This window comes from Capricornis sumatraensis, chromosome 3, assembly GCF_032405125.1.
Source record: "Capricornis sumatraensis isolate serow.1 chromosome 3, serow.2, whole genome shotgun sequence".
NCBI lineage: Eukaryota > Metazoa > Chordata > Mammalia > Artiodactyla > Bovidae > Capricornis > Capricornis sumatraensis.
In genome coordinates this window covers 32,732,894-32,753,172 of record NC_091071.1, presented here as the reverse complement: position 1 = coordinate 32,753,172, position 20,279 = coordinate 32,732,894, and the positions used below count along the sequence as shown (strand labels likewise).

Below are 20,279 nucleotides of genomic sequence, written 5' to 3'. Positions count from 1 at the left end.
TCCCCACCTTGTGAACCTGGGCTGCCCTTGTGACTTGCTCTGATCAACAGAATGTGAGAGTGTGAGCCTGTGCAAGAACACAGCTTTGCCCAGCAGCCATGGAAAGGTGATCAGGCTGGACCACTGAGCGATGAGAGGCCACGTGTGGAGAGGTGCCATGTGGTGGGAAATCCAGAGGGACACGAGAGAGTTTTGGATCTTCTAGCCAGCCCCTGCCTGAATGAAGCCACATGAGTGAGCCCAGATAAAACCAGAGGAGTCATGAGAAATAAGAAGCCACTGTTGTCTTAACCGGTAGATATCTGGATAATTTGTTATGCAGCAATTGCTAACTGATACATGGAGAAGGAAATGATAACCCACTCCAGTATTCTTGCCTGGAGAATCCCATGGATGGAGGAGCTTGGTGGGCTACAGTCCACGGGTCGAAAAGAGTCCGACACGACTGAGCGACTTCACTTCACTTTCACTTTCACAGGGGAGACAGAAAGAACTAAACGAGGCTGGTGCTCAGGCTGATGACTTGAGTGCTTCAGCAGGGGTAGCATCCATCTCTGACATGAGAGCTCCAGGGACAGGAACTAGTTTGAGGAGAAAGTTGTGGACATGTTTGTCATGCTCACAGGACATCCATGCAGTAAAATCCAATAGGCATCAACTGAGATACCTGGGTTTAAACTTAGTGAGGAATAGGGGCTGGAAACTGGGGAATGTTTCATATGGGATATCAGAGGATGTGGAAAGTTCCACTAAAAGTGGTCCAAGAAAAGAGTCTTGAGGAGTGCTCGTGGTAAGAAGTGGTTCTCAAACTTTAGTGGATGTCATTACCATCTGGTCAGAATGTGAAGATGCAGATTCCCAGGCCCATCCCTCTAGTTGTTGGTTAAGTAGGTCAGGGATGGGCCCGGGGAATCTGCTTTGCCGCCTGGCTTCCAGCCTTCTGTTCCCAAACACAACAGATGGAAACTCCCATCCCAGGTGAAGCAGAGGCGTTTGGCTGGGAGAGGAGGAGACCTGGCACAACGCTGAGAGAAGCTCTGTTTGATTTTGTTTTACTTCCCCATCATTCTGTGTACAGCCTGTGAGCAGTAGGGAGGGGAAGGTTAGAGAACAGTAGACGCTTTCCTCCCTGCCACCGGGCAAAGAATGAGGCTAAAACCACTGGGTGAAAGGTTGATTGAGAACAAGATATTCAAGTGACCTCAACATGTCACCCACAAAGTCCGTATTAATTACAAATGGAAATGGTACCATTTCCTGACATGTTTCTGTTTGAGCACACAACATCTTTATTAAGTGATCAAACCCTAATATCATCAATAATGAGACCAACTGGTATCATGCGCTCCCTGCTGTGCTACAACTTCAAGTGCATTCTGCTAAAAACTTTAACCTGAATTTAATCAAGGGGGTTGGGGGAGCGAGGATGGCAGGCTCCTCCTTAACTTGAAAATAAAAGTGTATATAAGCTAACAGCTTTGCGTCAATCAAATCTCTTGGGTATGAAAATGGAATTGATGTAGGGCAACCCCTTTGTTTCTAGCAGACACGCTGAAGTATTTATGATGGATAACCGAGGCTCAGTTTTAAAATGAACAGAAAACCGCCCTAAGCACCTGCCACACAGGGTTTGCGCGTGCGCAGACTCCTCTTTCCGAGACTTATTTCGCGCAGCTGGAGGGTCAGATTGAGCACCACGAGACGGAAATATGCAACCGCGGTTTCCGGTGAATGCGTAAGCGTCCAGAGCAGCAGAATGGAGGAGGTGCCTCACGGTGAGCGCGCGGAGGGGGCTCGGGTAGGGGGAGCTGAAAGGAGAGGAGCCATTCTAACTGTGATCTTGTCTCTGCGCAGACTGTCCAGGGGCCGACAGTGCCCAGGCAGGTCGAGGAGCCTCATGTCAGGGGTGCCCCAACCAGCGGCTCTGCGCTTCTGGAGCTGGTGCTGCCGCGGACCCGGGTGAGAAAGGGGCAAGGCTTAAACGGGAAGTGAAAAGCGCTATTCCGGAAGAGGCGGGGCGTGGGTGAAGTGGGAGGGGGTAGAGATGAGTGACAGGGTCGGGGCCCAGAGGAGGCGGGCGTGGGGAAACGTCTGCAGATAAGGGGCGGGGCTTGAGAAATGAGTGACAGAAGCGGAGCCCGGAGGGGAAGAACGTGGGAAAAATTGGCGGGGTCGGGGCGGAGCCTGAATCAGTGACTGGCGTGGGGTCCAAAGGGGTCTCGGGAGGGGCGGGGCAGGAGTGAAGGTGGGCAGGGTGAGGTGAGGGGTGAGGTCAGAGGTGAGGAGGGTGGCACCAGCCTGAATAGGATATAAACTTTGAAGTCAGGAAGCTTGGGCTTAAATCCTAGCTCTGCTAGCTGTTTTCTTTGGACAAAGTTTCCTTCCTTTTTGAGGAGCGCTTCTCCCATGAATTCAACAGAAGTATGAATTATTCACTTGAAGGCACAGTGTTCTGTGCTGGGTACACAGCTGTGATTGAGACAGAAGAGGTCATCTGTCTCATTTTTAAGCCTTAACTTCTCTGACCCTCCGTTTCCACATCAAACTGGGGAAAAACAGTGTTTTAAGGATTTGAACTAGGAGGAAATACTGAAGGCATAGTATTATAAATGTGTAATAATGATGGTTATCGGTGACAGGTACTAAGTGCCTGCAGTATTTGTCAGTATCTCGCTCCCAGCACTCCTGACATTCAGGGCTGGATAATTCTTTGTTGTGTGTCTCTGCCCTGAACATTGTAGGACATTTAGCAGCATTCCTGGCCTCTACTCACTACATGTGGGTGGCACTCCTTCCTGTGGCAACCAAAAATATCCCAGGATGCTGCCAAATGCGTCCTGGTGGGGTTTACCCCTAGGTTGGGAATCACTGCTGCATTCAGAGCTGTGTTCTGGACTTGGGAATATAGTATGAACACTGCTGAGTTCCCTGCTTCATGGACTTTATGTTCTAGTAGAGGAGACAAATGAGTAAACCAAGAAGTAAGGAACTCTCAGATGTGCTAGTAGCTTTGTGGGTTTGTTTTGGGGGCCTTTTGGATTTTTTGTAGCTCTTATTACTACCATTGGTGAGGTGCTGTTTCACTCATGATCCCTTGAAATAGTCGAGGACTTACCTCCTTCCAGCCCATCGGAAGAGTGACATCCCGAGAAAGACAAATATCATATGATATCGTTAATATGTAGAATCTAAAAGAATGGTACAAATGAACTTATACACAAGACAGAAATAGTGTCAGAGATGTAGAAAATAAACTTATGGTAATGGGGCGGGGCAGGGGGGTGATAAATTGGGAGATTGAGATTGACATATACACACTACTATATATAAAATAGGTAACTAATAAGGGCCTACTGTATAGTACAGGAAACTCTGATCAGTACTCTGTAATGACCTATATGGGAAAAGAATCTTTAAAAAAAAGTTGATGTATGTACAGCTATAACTGACTCACTTTACAGCAGAAACTAACATAAATAACATTGTAAATCAACTCTACTGCAGTGAAAATTTAAAAACTGAAAGATTGAGTCAGGAGCTTGGCCACCTGACTTGCTTTCTTTGCAGCCATAGAGGAAATCAAAGAGAAAATGAAGACCGTGAAACACAAGATCTTGGTGTTGTCTGGGAAAGGCGGCGTTGGGAAAAGCACGTTTAGCGCCCACCTGGCCCATGGCCTAGCGGAGGATGAAAACACGCAGGTGGGACCTTGGGGAAAACTGGGAGAGGCTCCGTCCTTTCTCAGGGCTCATGATGGCTGGCAAGGGGCTGACTCTTAGCAACAGTTGAATTGGCCTCTTTGGAATTTACATCCCTGCAGAGAGAACAAGGAAATGCAAGGGAGCTGAGCAATGAAATGAATATTTAATGGAATTCTCTAGCCATGAACATGGATACCAGGTGTACATTTTGGGGGGCTTGCCTATTATTTATTATGTTCAATTCAAGCTTCTTTCTCTTTATGGATCTTTATGAAACCCTCTTTCTGTCTTTTCTAGCCAGGGGTCTGCCAACAAAAACCTGTCTTATGGCCTGTGAGCTCTGGGCAGTTTTTACGTTTATAAATGGTTGTTTTTACAATGTTACATTAGAACCTACGTATCATCCTGGATTTTGCCTACAAAGCCTAAAACACTTTCCATTTGGCCCTTGAAGAAAACATTTGCTCACCCCTGACCTGCCATTCACTCACACCCACGTACACAGAGGAGCAGGAAAATTCAGATTCCCCGGGGCCACTCTCAGGATTTCAGCTTTAATAAGAGATATGAGAGGGAGAGGAAGAGAAAAATTTTTACCAAAAAGGTCAACTGGAAATTTGCAGTCCCTGTGATATTAAAAAGAAAATACAGGTTATTCATTGGGCCTCATGCAGTTTTGCTTTGATCATAGAACAGTATTCACTTTGATCACTTCATGGCAAATAGATGGGGAAACAGTGGAAACAGTGTCAGACTTTATTTTGGGGGGCTCCAAAATCACTGCAGATGGTGATTGCAGCCATGAAATTAAAAGATGCTTACTCCTTGGAAGGAAAGTTATCACCAACCTAGACAGCATATTAAAAAGCAGAGATATTACTTTGCCAACAAAGGTCTGTCTAGTCAAGGCTATGGTTTTTCCAGTGGTCATGTATGGATGTGAGAGTTGGACTGTGAAGAAGGCTGAGCACCAAAGAATTTATTCTTTAAAACTGGTGTTGGAGAAGACTCTTGAGAGTCCCTTGGACTGCAAGGAGATCCAACCAGTCCATCCTAAAGGAGATCAGCCCTGGGTGTTCATTGGAGGGACTGATGCTAAAGCTGAAACTCTAATACTTTGGCCACCTCGTGCAAAGAGTTGACTCATTTGAAAAGACCCTGATGCTGGGAGAGATTTGGGGCAGGAGGAGAAGGGGGCGACAGAGGATGAGATGGCTGGATGGCATCACTGACTCGATGGACGTGAGTCTGAGTAAACTCCAGGAGTTGGTGATGGACAGGGAGGCCTGGTGTGCTGCAATTCATGGGGTCGCAAAGAGTCAGACACAACTGAGCAACTGAACTGAACTGATAGTGTTATACCTGATGAAACCATGAGTACTGTTTTGTTTTGTTTTGTTTTTACACAGAATGCATTCCGCCTTTTTGGTTTTGCCAAAACTCTGCATAGATTGCCAACTGTTTTTCCACTAGAGGACTGTTTGGGGCCTGCAGGGGAGTTCGGTGTAACATAGAAACAGTTTTATTACGTTCGTCTTGAAAGCCTTTCCAGACCATTTTCAGTTCTTTCCACTGCCTTGGTGTGTGCCTTCTTGCATACATTGATGCATTTTTGAAAATTAGTTTTCTCTTTTTGCATTTTGAATGTTGAAATTTATTTTATATGTATAAAGGCTAACTTTTCATATTTTTCTTATAACTGACTAATGGCCTTTCCCTTTTATTTGGCTTTTTTATTAAGATAGTACTAGCAGGGACTGTAGAGTACTTTTAATTTATTATTGACATTTCAAAACTGCTGTATTGCCAGTTATTTTTTTTTAAACTAAAAACTGGATAAATGCCAGTACTTTCTACTTGTGTGAGATAAACCATTCTATTCCAGTATGAAATAGCACCCTAAGTTCTTAATAAAATAATGGCTAAATTTCCTGCACAAAAAAAGAAAACCAGTAAAGGCAGCCACTGTGGGCAGGGGAATGAAGCCCACCATTCCAGCCTGCCCTCAGTGTGTGTGTACATACACACAGATATACAAATGCACAACGACCTCTTTGATACCTCACCGAGGACTCCAGGAATATATATATTTTTTAAATCAATGGGTTAAAAAAGAGTTGACTTTGGGGGTCAGCAGACTTTTTATATAAAGTGCCAGATAGTAATTATTTTAGGTTTTGTAGGTTATACAGTTTCTATAGCAACTCTCAGTTCTGCCCCTTTAACACGAAAGCAGCCTGTGAACAAATGACTATGGCTGTGTTCTAATAAAACTTTGAATTTCATAATTTTCACATGTCATGAAATAAAAATATTTTTTTGATTTTTTTTCCCCCCACTCTAAAAATATGATAGCCATTCTTAGCTCTGGTCTGTACAAAAACAGATGGCACTCTGGGTTTGGCCCCCGGGGTTGCAGCTCACCAGCCGCTGGCTTGGTTTGTAGCCCAGCTGCACCGGTGCTAGCTGGCGAAGAACTTTGTTGCAAGAGGACTGAAATGCTGGGGAGGCCGTGGCCTTCTGGAGACAGTGCCGAGGTGGGACTAGGGGCTCCGGAAAGCTTGGTGTTTCTCTCATTGACTGTGGCTCTGAATTCCACTTGTAACTCATTTCTCTTCTGATCGTTTTATGATGTGTGGAGCCACTCCCATTGGCCTGCCTGACTGATGTGGGCTTCTCTGGAGTCTGGTATCTGTTACCTAAGGTGTGCTGGAGGGATCTGGTGAAAGGGAGAAGGGACTGCCCGGAGCCAGCTGGGGAGCAGGTTGGAGAAGGCGTCCTCTGGGCTCTGATGGCAGCTGGTGGAAGGTGGCGGGAGGAGGTATAGGCAGAAGCGCAGAGCTGAAACCGCCGGGGCAGACTGGACAGGTGGGCAGGGCAGGGCCACTGCTGCTGCTGCTACAGTGGAGGAGCCAAGAATGGGGCTGGGCCAGCCCAGGAGGCTTTAATGCCCAAGGAAGACATTCCCGTGGGAAAGAGGATGGTCTGAGCGTTACTACAGCAGTAGTCAAGTGTGTTGTCAGAGGGTGATGGTGAAGCAGCAGCAAGCGTTGGTCTTGTCTCCATGAGGGACCACAAGATCACAGCTGGGGCGGTGGCTGGAACCAGTGGCAGGAAATGAGAGCAAAGCTGGGGAGACGGAATAGCAGGGTGTCTAGCTGCTGGAGAGGAGGGAGGGTCCGAAGTCTAGCTGAACCTGTGGGGCCAGAGGGGGCCGAGGTCTAGTGTGGTGGCCAAGAACACAGGCTCTAGAGTCGGTCTGCCCACCATCACCTCCCAACACTACCCACACCACTGCTGTAACTGTGGGCAGGTTATCAGACTCTCTGCCTCTGTGTTCTCATCTGTAAAATGGGACTCAGTCCTGAGTGAGATGATACATGTAACTGTAAAATGCTTAAGACGACACTTGATGCATAGGAAGTGCTGAGTCAGTGTCCCTGATAGTCATCATTCTTATTTCTTCATTCCACTACGTGGAGTGTGGAGGGGGTGAAGACTACCTCGGGAATGAGTGCAAGGGGCATCTTTTCTGCATCTTTCACTCAAGATGCCCCTTCTGTTGGCGGTGGAGGGGATATATTAATACTTCCTCAAAAGGAAACTGGTTAAACTGTTCCCAAAAGAGAGCCAGACATTCTAGACCAAGAGGCTGGAAACTCGAGAGTACTGATAGAAGTCTCCCGTTAGGATTGTAGGGATGGTGTAATTTCCCAGGTCCTCAGGCTCTGATGTAAAATCTCTGGGCCATTAAACACACACCAGCCTGAAGCCTCAAGAATGGTCTTTAGGGTGAGTTCTGTTGCATTCTTCTTGAGGTCCAGCAGAGGGTGCATGTGGCAGATGGTGATCCAGAGTATGAACCCCTTTGCTGACCCCAGTGTGAGGTCATGTGAGGATCACAGAAGGAGATCACAGGGGATTGTTGAGAGAATGGAAGAGGGAAGCAAGAAACGAATTTGGGGCAAGTTAAAAAGTTACCCAGAGGTGCTGCACTTTGGATCTAAGACATAAGAGCTTTCAGGATGAATAGCTCTGCTCTTTAGAGAGTTTCTAAGAGCTGTCTCAGACCTTTTCACGTATCACATGGGGAAAGCAAGGCATTCGGGGTGGAAAGAGTCCTCCTGGGCTGGACATGTCACTAGCAAAGAACTTCTGTATGTTTCCTTATTCTTACTTTCTCCTTTAGAAGTTGAACCTATGCTGCTGTTAACCTTCAGCATCACAGGAAAACAGGGCTTGCTCAGAACTCAGTCTGAGGGTCAACTGGAGGGTCAACTCTGGCCCTCCTCGCCAGGCCCCCAGAGCCGTGGGAGGAACCCTGCTGTTGGAGTCCAGAGACCTTGGTTTAAGTCTCAGCTCTCTTCCTTGCTCATTGAACAAGTCTCTGGGCATCTCTGAACTGCAGTTTCTTCTTCGGCAAAGCAGAGTTATAATGATCACACACACACACGCACGCGCACACACACACACACACCCCAGACTGAACCGCAGTTTCTTCTTTGGTAAAGCAGTTATAATGATCACACACACACACACCAGGACACACACAACCCAGGACACACACACACACACCAGGACACACACAACCCAGGACACACACACACACACCCCGGGATACACACACACACACCCAACAGGATGTGGTAAAGACCAGGTAAACAGTGGCTGGACCCGAATCTGTGAACAACCTGACATCCTGGCTCATAAGCTCACCTTGATAATAGGCCGTATTGAGGGTGGCAGGGGTTGGGGGGAGCATGGGGGTGTTGATGTACTTTGCAGTTGTTGGGAGTCTTGACTGTGTCTCCAAGGCCCGGAGGGAATGTGGTAACTCTGAGACTCCACTCGGTCCACGTTCCACCCGGTTTCTCTGTGTCTTCTCCCCTCCCTCCTTTTGCTCGAACCCCGTCCCCTCCCGATCGTGCATATCCAGAGGATGGGACCTGCGTTGCGTCACTGCTCTGGTCTTTTGTTCCCCAGGTTGCTCTTCTAGACATCGATATATGCGGGCCGTCAATTCCCAAGATCATGGGATTGGAAGGAGAACAGGTAAGAGCAAAATTTAAAAAACACTGGGAAATATTTTCTGGTAATAAACCTGAGCCCCGAACTGCGCACCCTAAGCCAAGGGGTCAGCGGAGCGCCTGTGTTTTTACCTGGATGTGACCACAGCAGGGAGGGTTCAGTCGACGGTCTACTTTTAAAACAGCTGTGAGTTTGGGGGTGTGTTGGAGGGGGGTGACCTATCTGTAAGTTCATCCAAGCCATCTGAGAAGTGTTCGTTTCGATGCCGTCTTAGAGGGGAAGGGAAAGAGCAAGTCAAATGCAGAAGTCAGACACGAAAACTTGGTCCTGTCTGGGAAAGCTTGAGCAGGGCTGGCAAGGGCTCTGTAGGCTGGAAGCAAGGGAATATTTCTGCCCCTGTGGTCACTGGGGAAGTGAGGGGAAGTGAGACCGTGAGGCAGGCGGGTGACGTGGGATTGGTGGGGGGTGCACCCTGCCTCCTCCCACCTTGGTACGCAGAGCCGGCCAGGAAGGGGCTCCCCAGGCGGGTGTGTTTTGAAGCCAGCCTGGAGGACCATCCTTGTCCGGGGCTGTCGGGAGGGGTCGGGGTGGGTTCGTTCTTTACTGAAGCACTGGGTGCTGCGGTTCAGAAGTGAACAGGCAGATAAAGACCCTGTCTTCATGGGAAGGACGGGTGACAGTAGGAATCTAAGTGAAGCGAGGGGATGGGACAGATGGCAGGGAGAGGGACCCAGGGAGCTGCTCTCTGGAAGGAGGTGATCAAGGGCACCCTGCTCAGAGAGCCAGGAGGAAGCCATGCTGGGCTGGGGGAGTGTGCTCTTACCCAGGCAGAGTGGCTCTCAGGGTGGCAGAGAGTAGCCCAGGTGGATGGGGCCAGCCCCTGGGGACTCTGCTCAGGGCTTGGCACTTGCTTCCCACGTGCTGAGAGGTGCTGATGCCATGCGGGGTCAGGGCAGAGTAGAGGGACCATGGCTCTGACTGTACACCCACGGGCAGCAGGCTCTGGAGCATGGGTCTCCCTTCATCGTCAGTCACACGCAGATGCTTCTCACCGAGCCAGCGCACATGTCATTTATTAAAACTGAACATTGCAAATGGTGAGAAATTCCAGGCTTTTCTTCTCCTACGCTGTTGGATCATCGGGTTTACCCCCTCTTTCAAGACCAGTGACTTAGAGTATTAATAGGAATTAATGGGTTTGGGTTTTTTTAATTTGAAGTATGACTTCAAAGCCAGTGACAAAGAGTCACATATTACCTGAATTGCACTTCTGTCAAATGTTGGGGACAGGCACCTCTGTAGACACAGTAGACCCATGGTCACCTAGGAGTGGGGGGAAGTGTGGTGGTTGGGAGTGACACTTGAGGGGTGCAGGGTATGTTCTTAGAGTAACCAGGATGTTCTAACGTTGATTGTGGTGATGGATGTGCAATTCTGTGACTATCCTGAAGCCATTTAAGTGTACACTTTAACTGGGTGAGCTGTGTGGTATGTGAATTATATCTGAGTCAACTGTTGACAAAAGTAAGATGTCATCTGGAAAACTGGGCCTTCTCTTTTGGCTCCAGCATTGCCCGAAGCATAAATTCTAAGGCTGATGTGCAGTTAGAAATTGCGTAAGTTTCAGTTTCACAGGAAAGCGTCGGAGAGGACCTCAGCCCTGGCATTTTGTTGTTGCTTAGTCGCTAAGTCGGGTCCAACTGTCCTTTGACCCCAGGGACTAAGGCCTGCCAGGTTTCTCTGTCCGTAGGATTCTCCAGGCAAGAATACTGGAGGGAGTTGCCATTTTCTTCTCCAGGGGAGCTTCCTGACCCAGGGATGGAACCTGAGTCTCTTCCCTTGGCAGGCAGATTCTTTACCACTGAGCAACCAGGGAAGCCCTCAGCTTGGCAGTTAGTGAACACCTAACTGGAAAGCGTCTGGGTCTTGAAATAGCCCCCGCTTCCTGCCGACACCCCATTTCCAGGCCTTGTCCCCTGGGGCAGCAGCTCAGGTCACCAGCAGGAGGGCTCCGTGTCCGCTGCGTCACTCAGGGTCGTCCCTCCACTCCTTTGGAGGCCGCCTCGCTGTTCCACAGTCACCTGCATCTTCGCAGCAATGCCCAACCGGTTTCTGTCATGCTTTTAAAATCCCCCAGATCATACCGCACTCTGATGAACATTGGTTCCCTGACCAGATATTTAAGCAGAGTTTCCAGATCACCCAACCTGGGAGGGGGAAGCGAATGCACTCTATCGTCTGTATCTCCGGCTTCCCAGGTGGCGCTAGTGGTAAAGAACCTGCCTGCCGATGCAGGAGACAGACACAGGTTCGATCCCTGGGTTGGGAAGATCCCCTGGAGGAGGGCACAGCAACCCACCCACTCCAGTATTCTTGCCTGGAAAATCCCATGGACAGAGGAGCATGGTGGGCTGCAGTCCATAGGGTCGCGAAGAGTTGGACACGACGGAGCAACTGAGCATGCACCTGTATCGCCTAACCCTGACCCCCTGATGTTCACTCCCTGTTAAGAACTCAGTGGCAGCCTTTAAGACTACGAATCGTAATTTATAAAACTGCCCTCCTACTCTATAAACTTTGTGTGTAAAGTGTGACCAGGCTGTGTAATTTCTCACAAATGAGACAGGCTCCTGTTTCCGCAGGTTCACCAGAGCGGCTCGGGCTGGTCTCCAGTGGTGAGTGCCCACCCCAGGCCTTCCCTTCGGGGTGGTGTGTACATAATGGATAGTGGTGGGCAGTCAATCGGTGACTGTTTATTAGTCAACAGGTAGTCATTGAGGCACTTTCCTAGGCCTGGGGGATCCAGTTAGGACCAGAGATTGCCTCAGAGAGTAGCTCTTTCCAGTTTGTGGGCCAAACAGTTGCCACCATCCTAGATGGAAAGTAGTGATATGCAAATGAATGACTGTGGCCCTTTTCCAATAAAACTTTATGTATGAAACCAGAAGCGGGGCCAGCCAGATTAAAACAGCAAGTTTGATTTTGTTTAGTCGCTCTGACATGTCTGACTCTTTGCGACCTCAAGGACTGTAGCACACCAGGCTTCCCTGTCCTTCACTGTCTCCCAAAGTTTGCTCAAACTCATGTCCACTGAGTCCTGATACATCCAACCATCTCATCCTCTGTGACCTCCTTCAGAGGAGGCAGCATCTATTTCAGCTGAGTTCATTGTCATTGCCACCTAGGGCCATATGGTGGCTCTTTCAATCCCCTCAAATATGGTAACCTTTTTTTTTAATGATTTTTTTTGGGGGCGTGGGTGGGAGAGATTTAAGGATTCAAAAAGTGAATATATACTCACATCACATAGTAACTTTGCCCCCTCAGTTTCTTCCGCTAGCCCTCAGACACAAGACATAGGGAAGTGCCAGGCACTGTGGTTTGAAGTAAAATGTCTCTTGCATCATCCTTTCCAGTTCCTGGAAGACAACTTGGGGGTGATGTCGGTGGGTTTCTTGCTCAGCAGCCCCGACGATGCCGTCATCTGGAGGGGACCCAAGAAAAACGGTTTGTCACTCTGCTTTCTGTCTCTCGTCACGTCCTTCCAGGGGCAGAAGCGAAGCCCGTCCTGTCAGGACGGCCTGTGTCTCTGGTGGCCTCTTTCTTCACTGGTTGAAGAGAGCCCATAGAAATAACAGTTTTATGTAATAAATACAACGTTACAAATTTTCGTATCTCTGATGGGTCTTTCTCTCCTGAAAACCCACCTAATCCTGAAATGATCTCTCTGGTGGTGTGTGCTCTTGTTTGTGTCAGAGAGAGGAGGGTGTGGGGTGAAGTCAGTGCTGGTTTGACAGGGTGTCCAGGCTGCAGATACAGAAGTGCCAACCTGGGCAAGGCTCCTCAGCCTCAGAGCTGTGATGTTCCGAGCCAGACAATCCCTTGTTGGGGAGGTTGGGGGGTGGACCGTCCTCCGCATCACAGGGTGTTAGCAGTTCCCTGGCCTCGCCACCCTGGAGGCGAGTAGAAGAACCTCCCTAGTTTTGGACAAGCCCCCAGGCACTGCGAGACCCCACCGATGGAGTGCATAGACGAGCTGTGCCTAAGGGTCAGGAGCTGTGCTTTTGTAGGGTCAGAGGACAGGAGCCAGCGTGCATCACTGCAGTCTCCCCCGCAGGCATGATCAAGCAGTTCCTCCCCTGCAGGCATGATCAAGCAGTTCCTCCGCGACGTGGACTGGGGCGAGGTGGACTACCTCATCGTGGACACCCCGCCTGGGACGTCGGACGAGCACCTCTCGGTGGTGCAGTACCTGGCTGCGGCGCACATCGACGGGGCGGTGATCATCACCACGCCACAGGTGGGCGAGGGCCGGGCGGAGCGGGGTCCACGCTGCACCACATCAGGGACGCTCTTTCTGCCACGGCCCAAGACCCTGCACTCCCCAACACCCTGGCTGGGATCAGCAGAAACCTTATGTTTATCTTCAGTTCAGCCATTGTCGGTGGACGGGGAGGCACGAGGTGGCTGGGGTGGCGGCTGCCTAGAGCAAGGGTGGAAGGGGGCCTGGCCCGAGGATGGCGGTGGAAAGAAGACGGATGCTTCATTAGAAATGTTTCCTGATGGATATTTAACAGAGCTGGGCGACCAGCCCTGCGCCCTTAGGCCCTTAGACCAGCCGGGCTCTCGAGAGCAAGTCCCAAAGAAGTGACCTTCAGGGACAGTGGAGCTGGGACATCCACCCCAATGGCGGGTGCTGACAGCGGGCAAGGCTTCCCACTTGGGGACTGTGTGCTTTCTGTGAGCCGAAAACCACTCTAAAAACGGTCAAAAGCAACAGCAGCAATCAAGTTGACACAGGAGTGGCCTCTCCAATACCACATTTGCTCTGAAAGGAAACAGACCCCCCTTAGGTTCAGGAGGAGGGCAGTGGCCGTTCAGGAAGCTGGCGAGGACGTGCTGTCTGTGCTCCTGTGTGTGCCACTTGTCTAGAAAACAGGACTTCAGGCTGGGCACACCCACTTCCTCGGAGCCTTGCACATCCAGCAGCTGGCTTTCTGGGGGGGTCATTTTTGAGAAAGCAGGGCTTTTAGAGGACACTAGGGAGAGAACCAGAGGCCCCCTAAGGAGATGCTTAGTACCAGCGGGTTTACTTTCTAGCCAAGCCTTTTTGTCTGCACCCCCGCCTACAAGGGCTCAAGGGGCAAATGTGGGCCTCAGGAGAGTAGACTCAAAGCCCGGGGCCACTGGGGGCCCATGACTGTTAGAGCTGTACTTGACAGCACACAACACTTGGACATGTGTCTGCAATAAAATTATAGATGGACTGGGGAGGGTACTAAGCTCTGATTACCCACACTCCTCACGCTGTAAGGCACACAGAGTCCAGAAGTGAATTTGCAGGGCTCCAAACCGGGTAATATTCCTCATTTTCTTTTGGTCCATAAAGTTGTGGTCATGATAACCGAGGTCAGAGGTTGGCAGACTTTTTCTGTTAAGGGCCAGAGAGGGACTGTTTCAGGCTTTGTGGGTCACAGGGTCTCCGTCCCATCTCCCCAGTGATACCATTATGGGATGAAAGTGGCCAGAGGTAATGTGGCGGGCAGGCTGTGCTCCAGAAGAACTCGATCTACGAAAGCAGGCAGCCAGGCGAGCCTGCAGGCTGCCCCCTGCCTGAAACAGGGCTCCCATGTGGTTGCATGAAACACTTATGGAATGGTGGTTCGGTTGCTAAGTCGTCTCTGACTGCAGTTCTGCACTGGCAGGTAGGTTTTTTACCGTTGAACCACCAGGGAAGCCCTTACATTCAGTCTCTAAAGCTTCACAGCAGTGACGCCGCAGCCCTGCAGCCGTCCCTCCACCACGCAATCGTTCCCTCTTGGTGCCCAGACTGCAATAACCAGTTTTCTGGAACCTTAACAGGAAGTGTCGCTCCAGGATGTCCGGAAAGAGATCAGCTTCTGCCACAAGGTGAAGCTGCCCATCATCGGGGTGGTGGAGAACATGAGCGGCTTCATCTGCCCCAAATGCCAGGTGAGAGCATGTTCCCCCCAAGGTCCCGGCCTCCACACTTGGAGAGATGGTGGGGTCAGGTGTCTGGGAAACCGTTTCTGCTTTCCCCATCATTTGGGAACTGGAATAGTTTAAAACAAAACAAAACAAAACAACCCTCTGTTGCTGATTTAATGGGAATTCTTTTCACACACAGAAGAGCCTTTTTTAAATTTAAAGTTTGTTTAAAGTGTGGTCCATTCATACAATTCTGACACAAACTCAGGATTCCTCTCCCTTTCACATTGCCTTTCAGAAAGAGTCTCAGATATTCCCACCAACAACAGGGGGTGCAGAGGCCATGTGCCAGGACCTGAAGATCCCGCTGCTTGGCAAAGTGCCTCTGGATCCACGCATAGGTGGGTGTGTCCCTCCTGTGTGGGGCCTGTGTGCCCTCCAGCTCAGAGCAGCAGGGAAACACACGGGCGTGTGGTGAAGGAGGGCCTCGGGGAGGCGGGAAGGGCCCGCAAGGGTGGAGGAGAGACTGGTCATGGAGGCACCTGGTGCAGGGGGTGGGAGGAGAGGAAGTCAGCAAGGAGAGGGGCCAGGCGGGGGTGACCAGGGGGAGGAGGCGAGGGCATGTATTCGAGTCCTGTCTCACACAGGAATTAGGTCCTGGCGTGAAAGTCATCGATAGCATTAGCCTTGAGAACCCCGAGGAAGGGCACCTCACCTTGTCCTGTCTGCAGGGAAGCCCGGCACAGCCCTCCTGATGCCCAGATGGGTGAGCAGGAGGGCACGTTGCTGGCCTGCCTTCATGGGTCATGCTCCTCTCTGGGTACCAGAGTCCTCAGGGCCCCCATCTCCACGCCGCACTCACTCCAGGACATCACCTCGCTGCGTGGAGTGGGGGGACACCCACCACTGACTTTGTTTCCCCACCATAACAGTCAGGCTTGCTGAAGTTAGATTAGACGTGTCTGTGACGAGGAGGTGGGGCAGTGAGGTTTTGCAGAGGAGGCCTAAGGGGGCCAAGGGAGACTGTCGGGGAGTCGGTGTGGACGGCTCTGCAGCCAAGCCTCGCGGTTTGGACCCCAGCTGCCAGGAAATGAGACCGGGGAGGATGGGCGCTGTGTGTACTTAGAGGCTGAGGCCATGGGCCACTTGCACTGGTTGGGAGGTGGTTAGGGCCGGATCGAGCTGGGCATCAGCGTGGAGAGGAAGGGACACAGAGAGGGGAAGCAACTGGCTGGGGCAGGTGGGGAGGAGATGTCCCCAATGTCCGTGCTGCCCAGCGTGACCCCTGGGGAGCTGGGGATGCCCCCCAGAGCCAGTGAGCACAGGAGAGCAGGCTCCCTGCTGGCACTGTGTGGAGCGGGCAGGGCTTTAGCGTGTCAGCTGGTAAGAGGTCAGGAGCAGAGGGGGCCGTGTCCACGATGGGGGGACAGCATAGAGGGGGCCGAGAGCACAGTGTGGAGGAGGCCTGCCCCGAGGAGGGGGTGTGAAGACCCCAGAGCACCTGGGCGCCCAGCAGGGTGGCTCCTGGAGCCCCCTCAACGGTGCCCACGTCCAGCAGCACTTGTGGTACCTGGTTCCTCCCGGGAAACAACCCTGGCTGCTTTTCCAGCCTTCCCAAGTGTCGTCTTCGCATTGACCAGCGTGTCCCTTGGGGTCGTAGGAGCAGGTACCGCCCCTCAAAGCCCCTGGAGGAAGGCTGGCTGTGCGAGTGCGTGGGGCCGGGTGGGCGGTGGGCCTGAGTGGCCACTCCCACCAGCTGCAGGCTGTGGTGGCCTCAGTCCTCAGAGGTACTGGTAGGAGAGGTGGCTGGATGGCAGCCTCGGGGCTCAGTCCTGAGCTGCGAGGACGCGGTGCCATCCAGTGGGCACACCTCCCCAAACCTCACCTCCAGTTGAAACTGCAGAGCTGGGGGCAGCGAGCATGGGAAGGGATGGGGGTGAACACTGCCACGGGCTGTGCGAGGCGGACAGGGCCCAGTGAGGCCGCCGAGGCCCCCAGAGCCACTGTGCAGTGAGGGAGCCGCCCCGTCACTGGGGAAGTGGGAGGCCGCGCGTAGCCCCTGTGCAAACACGCAGCGAGGGAGCTGCCGGGCTTTGGTGTCGGGATCCCAGCCTCCCGGGCCCTCACCCCAGGTCTGGACCCCCCCGCCACCCCCATCGCCCCTCCACTGCCTCTGGGCTCGGGCAGGTCCTCGTGGGGCTCTGAGCCTTAGGCTCACCTATTAGGTGGGGATGTGATGCAGCCACTGTGGGGGCTGCACGGGTGGGGGCATACGCGAAGCGGGTGGTCTCGGACAGGGCAGGGAGAGCGGAGGTTTGTGGAGGTGGGGAGCTGACCAGAGCAAGTTGTGAGGGTTCGGGCAGGTCTCCTGGGGAGGGGAGGACGAGGAGCGAGAGGACGCTGGGTGAACATCGGGAGGAAGTGGCCCCACGAGCCTTTTGTGGGACCCGTGACCTCCCAGACCTGGTCTGCAAGCAGGAACTCGGAGGCTTCCCTAGATGCTTCTACCCACAGTGCCCAGGCCAGTGCGTGGGGCCCCTCTCCGCACCCCCAAACCCCTGAGTGTTCCTGTCCTACCCAGCAACGCACTGGGGAGACGATTCCTCCACAGTTGGCCCGGCCAGCGTCCCCCCAGAGGCTGGGGAGCAGCTGTGGGTTGTGGGACCACTGATCCAGCTTCTCCAGCAGGGATGGGGGCCAGGGGGGCGGGGGCAGGGTCTACTCAGGACCAGACAGGAGAGGAGCTCCCCCCGGCCCAGGACCCGCCATGCCCACCTGGATGGGTTGATGCCAAGGTGGAGTGACTTTCAAGATGCATTTACAGAGGGAGAAGTCAGCGGGCGGAATACGTGTATGCTCCCAAGCATTTTTTAAAAGATACTCGAGTGTGTATATGTATGCATACGCCACACTCACATGCATGTATTGTTTCTAGAAAGACAGCTGACACCCCAGTAGCTCCCCTTGAACTCGTTCTTCACGGTGTAACCTTCTGTCCTCCGTACTCTTTCACTCTGAGCCTTTATTATCTTCTTACTGGAGAATGAATCGATCTTTTTAAAATGCAGGTCCCCGGGCCCACCCAGGAGCTGCTAAATCTGTTCTTTATGGGGCCCTGGAACCTGCATTTGCCACACTTCACCCAGAGTCAGACACACACACACACCACACCACACCCCCCCCCCCACCCCCAGCATTGCCCAGGTACAGGTCAGAGCTATGAGGCAAAGCCAGCCAGGCTCGCTGCTGGGTGGAGGGGAGGTAGGCAAGGTCCCAGAGACCCCGATGTCCTGTCTCAGCTTTGATCTTCATTACGAGGAAGGTGGGCCCAAGATCTTCCGTGTCACTGGCACAGAAGGAGCCAGTGTGTTTTCTTGTGGGTTTTAATTTTCCTTGCTTTGTTTCTTTAAGGTAAGAGCTGCGACAAAGGACAGTCTTTTTTGGTGGAAGCGCCAGATTCACCAGCCACTGTCACCTACAGAAGTATAATTCAAAGTAAGTGTTTAAGGGAACCTGTGAATCCAGAGGGCCATGGGGCCAGGAAGTGACGCAAGTGAGCAGAGTGGGCTTGGGAGTGGGAAGATCCCATTCGGGGTTGTGAATGGCCATGCAGCCTCCACGGGGACATGGGTGTGGTGGGGTCTGGGATGACCCCCTCAGCCCAGGAAGCCAGGAGTCTGGGAAATCTGCCAGTCCATCAGTGTTATGAACTAAGTCATAGCTTAAATACACGGCGAGGGTGAAGTTTACAGTATAGGAAATATTAATGTTACACCTCAGTAAAACTGTAAAAAGAAATTAAGAAGGGGGAAAAAAAAAACCCCACAGTGAGCCAAACCAGACCCAGATGCAGGCCTGATTCAGTCAACGGGCAGCTGTCAGGGGCCTTGAAGTTGAGGCAGATGTGTCGGTAGTTAAAGCTCCAGGGTCCTGGCTTGCAGCTGAGCCCTGCTGGCCTAGTGAAATGGTGTCCAGGGTAAACATTTCCTGGATCCTTGATCTGGAGAACGGGCCAGGAGGCCTCCAGCCGTGGTTGTAACCATGGACGGGCAGCCAGCAGTACTGGGCTCACTTGCAGAGATTCAGGGCATCAGCTGAGATGGGACTCTGGGGTGAATTAAGCCAGCCGGGGACTCCGCCCCATTCAGACGCGGCCTCGCCGGCACAGGACAGGGCCACTGAGAGCCCCCAGTGCTTCTGCGCCTGCTCTCCTGTTTTCCAGGAATCCAGGAGTTCTGTAGTCAGCATCTGCCAGAAGGAGAGAACCTCGTCGGCTCCTGAGACAGGAGGCCATGAGGAACGGCTGCAGCACGACCCGTCCCGTCACGCCTGGCCAGCGTGGGGACAGCGCACGGGTCACAGGCAGAACGGGACCAGCCCCGGGCGCGGCGTGACGTCACTTTTTCAGAGACACTTCAATCACCTAGTATTTGTACACCTCCCTTTAGAACGGATGTGACGGACGTTCTTTACAGACGAGCCATTCGAAAAATAAAAGCAGCTCCTCCAACCTCTGCCCCGAGGCCTGCTTCTCGTGAAAACCCAGCAGCTCAGGGGCCATGGACTTCTCTTCTCTGTCAGAAGCTGTCCCGTCACAGAACGTCTCACTTGTGCCTTTGCTGCCTTGGAAAGTAAGCCTGAAAAAGAACCAAAGGGATAAAGGGAGGAACGTGTGACTTCGCTGTAGCATCGTTCTTGTGGTTTAGTCACTAAGTCATGTCCGAGTCTTTGCAGCCCCCATGGACTGTAGCCCACCAGGCTCCTCTGTCCATCGAATTCTCCAGGCAAGAATACTGGAGACCCAGGGGTCAAACCCAAGTCTCCTGCATTGGCAGGCGGATTCTTTACCACTGAGAGCATAGCACAGACACTGTTCTCAGATAGAGGAAAAATTCAAATAGCGACAGAGCCTCCCACTGGGGCTTGGGCCAAGCTCAGTGCACAGGATGCGGCCAGGCACAGTCAAAAACCTGCGAATCACCCGCATGAACAGAACTAGGGGTCAGTGCCGACACACCATCCTGGAATTACGTGTTTACTGAATCTGGCAGTGGGCTTCCCTGGTGGCTCAGCTGGTAAAAAATCCCCTTGCAATGCAGGAGACCCAGGTTTGAGCCCTGAGTCAGGAAGATCCCTGGAGGAGGGCATAGCAACCCACTCCAGTATTCTTGCCTGGAGAATCCTCATGGACAGAGAAGCCTGGCGGGCTACAGTCCATGGGGTCACAAAGAGTCAGACACAACTGACTTAGCACAGCATGTATATCTGGCGATTTCCAGCGCCAGACACGACAATTTACAGGGTTTTTAAAGTTGCATGAAAGGAGAGATGCAGTGTAAGAGAGCCTTATTGCCCTGAGACACTCACTGTTGGAAAGACTCACAGGAACTGAGAGCAGCTCAGGGAAGAGGAAATTCCTGTTTCCCCTCTGACTCCAGGCACGGAAGTGGAAGGGGCACACATCCCCCGTTCTTTCCCACTCCTCTCGTCACCTCCCCCCTCGCCTGCCCAGGGTCAAATCTGCACCTGTTCAAGGTGAGGCAGGTGAGACCTCTCTAAAGGGCCGTGAGGCCACCCAGCCCAGGAAGGCCCAGCACACAG

General features: G+C 52.1%; 1 protein-coding gene across 4 annotated transcripts; it reads left to right on the top strand.

The window, feature by feature from the left end:
- Positions 1 to 1,756: 1,756 nt before the first annotated feature.
- Positions 1,757 to 19,172, top strand: NUBP1 (NUBP iron-sulfur cluster assembly factor 1, cytosolic). Of its 4 annotated transcripts, XM_068968594.1 has the most exons (11): positions 1,757 to 1,775; positions 1,855 to 1,959; positions 3,568 to 3,701; positions 8,685 to 8,753; positions 11,372 to 11,404; positions 12,146 to 12,236; positions 12,875 to 13,029; positions 14,592 to 14,702; positions 14,977 to 15,079; positions 18,090 to 18,173; positions 18,901 to 19,172. In XM_068968594.1, exons 1-11 carry the CDS (start codon positions 1,757 to 1,759, stop codon positions 18,957 to 18,959), a joined length of 963 nt encoding a protein of 320 aa, XP_068824695.1. In that variant the 3' UTR covers positions 18,960 to 19,172. The 4 variants fall into 4 exon arrangements, with proteins under 4 accessions (XP_068824695.1, XP_068824696.1, XP_068824697.1 ...); XM_068968595.1 differs by lacking the exon at positions 11,372 to 11,404; XM_068968596.1 differs by lacking the exon at positions 18,090 to 18,173.
- The last annotated feature ends 1,107 nt before the right edge of the window (positions 19,173 to 20,279 follow it).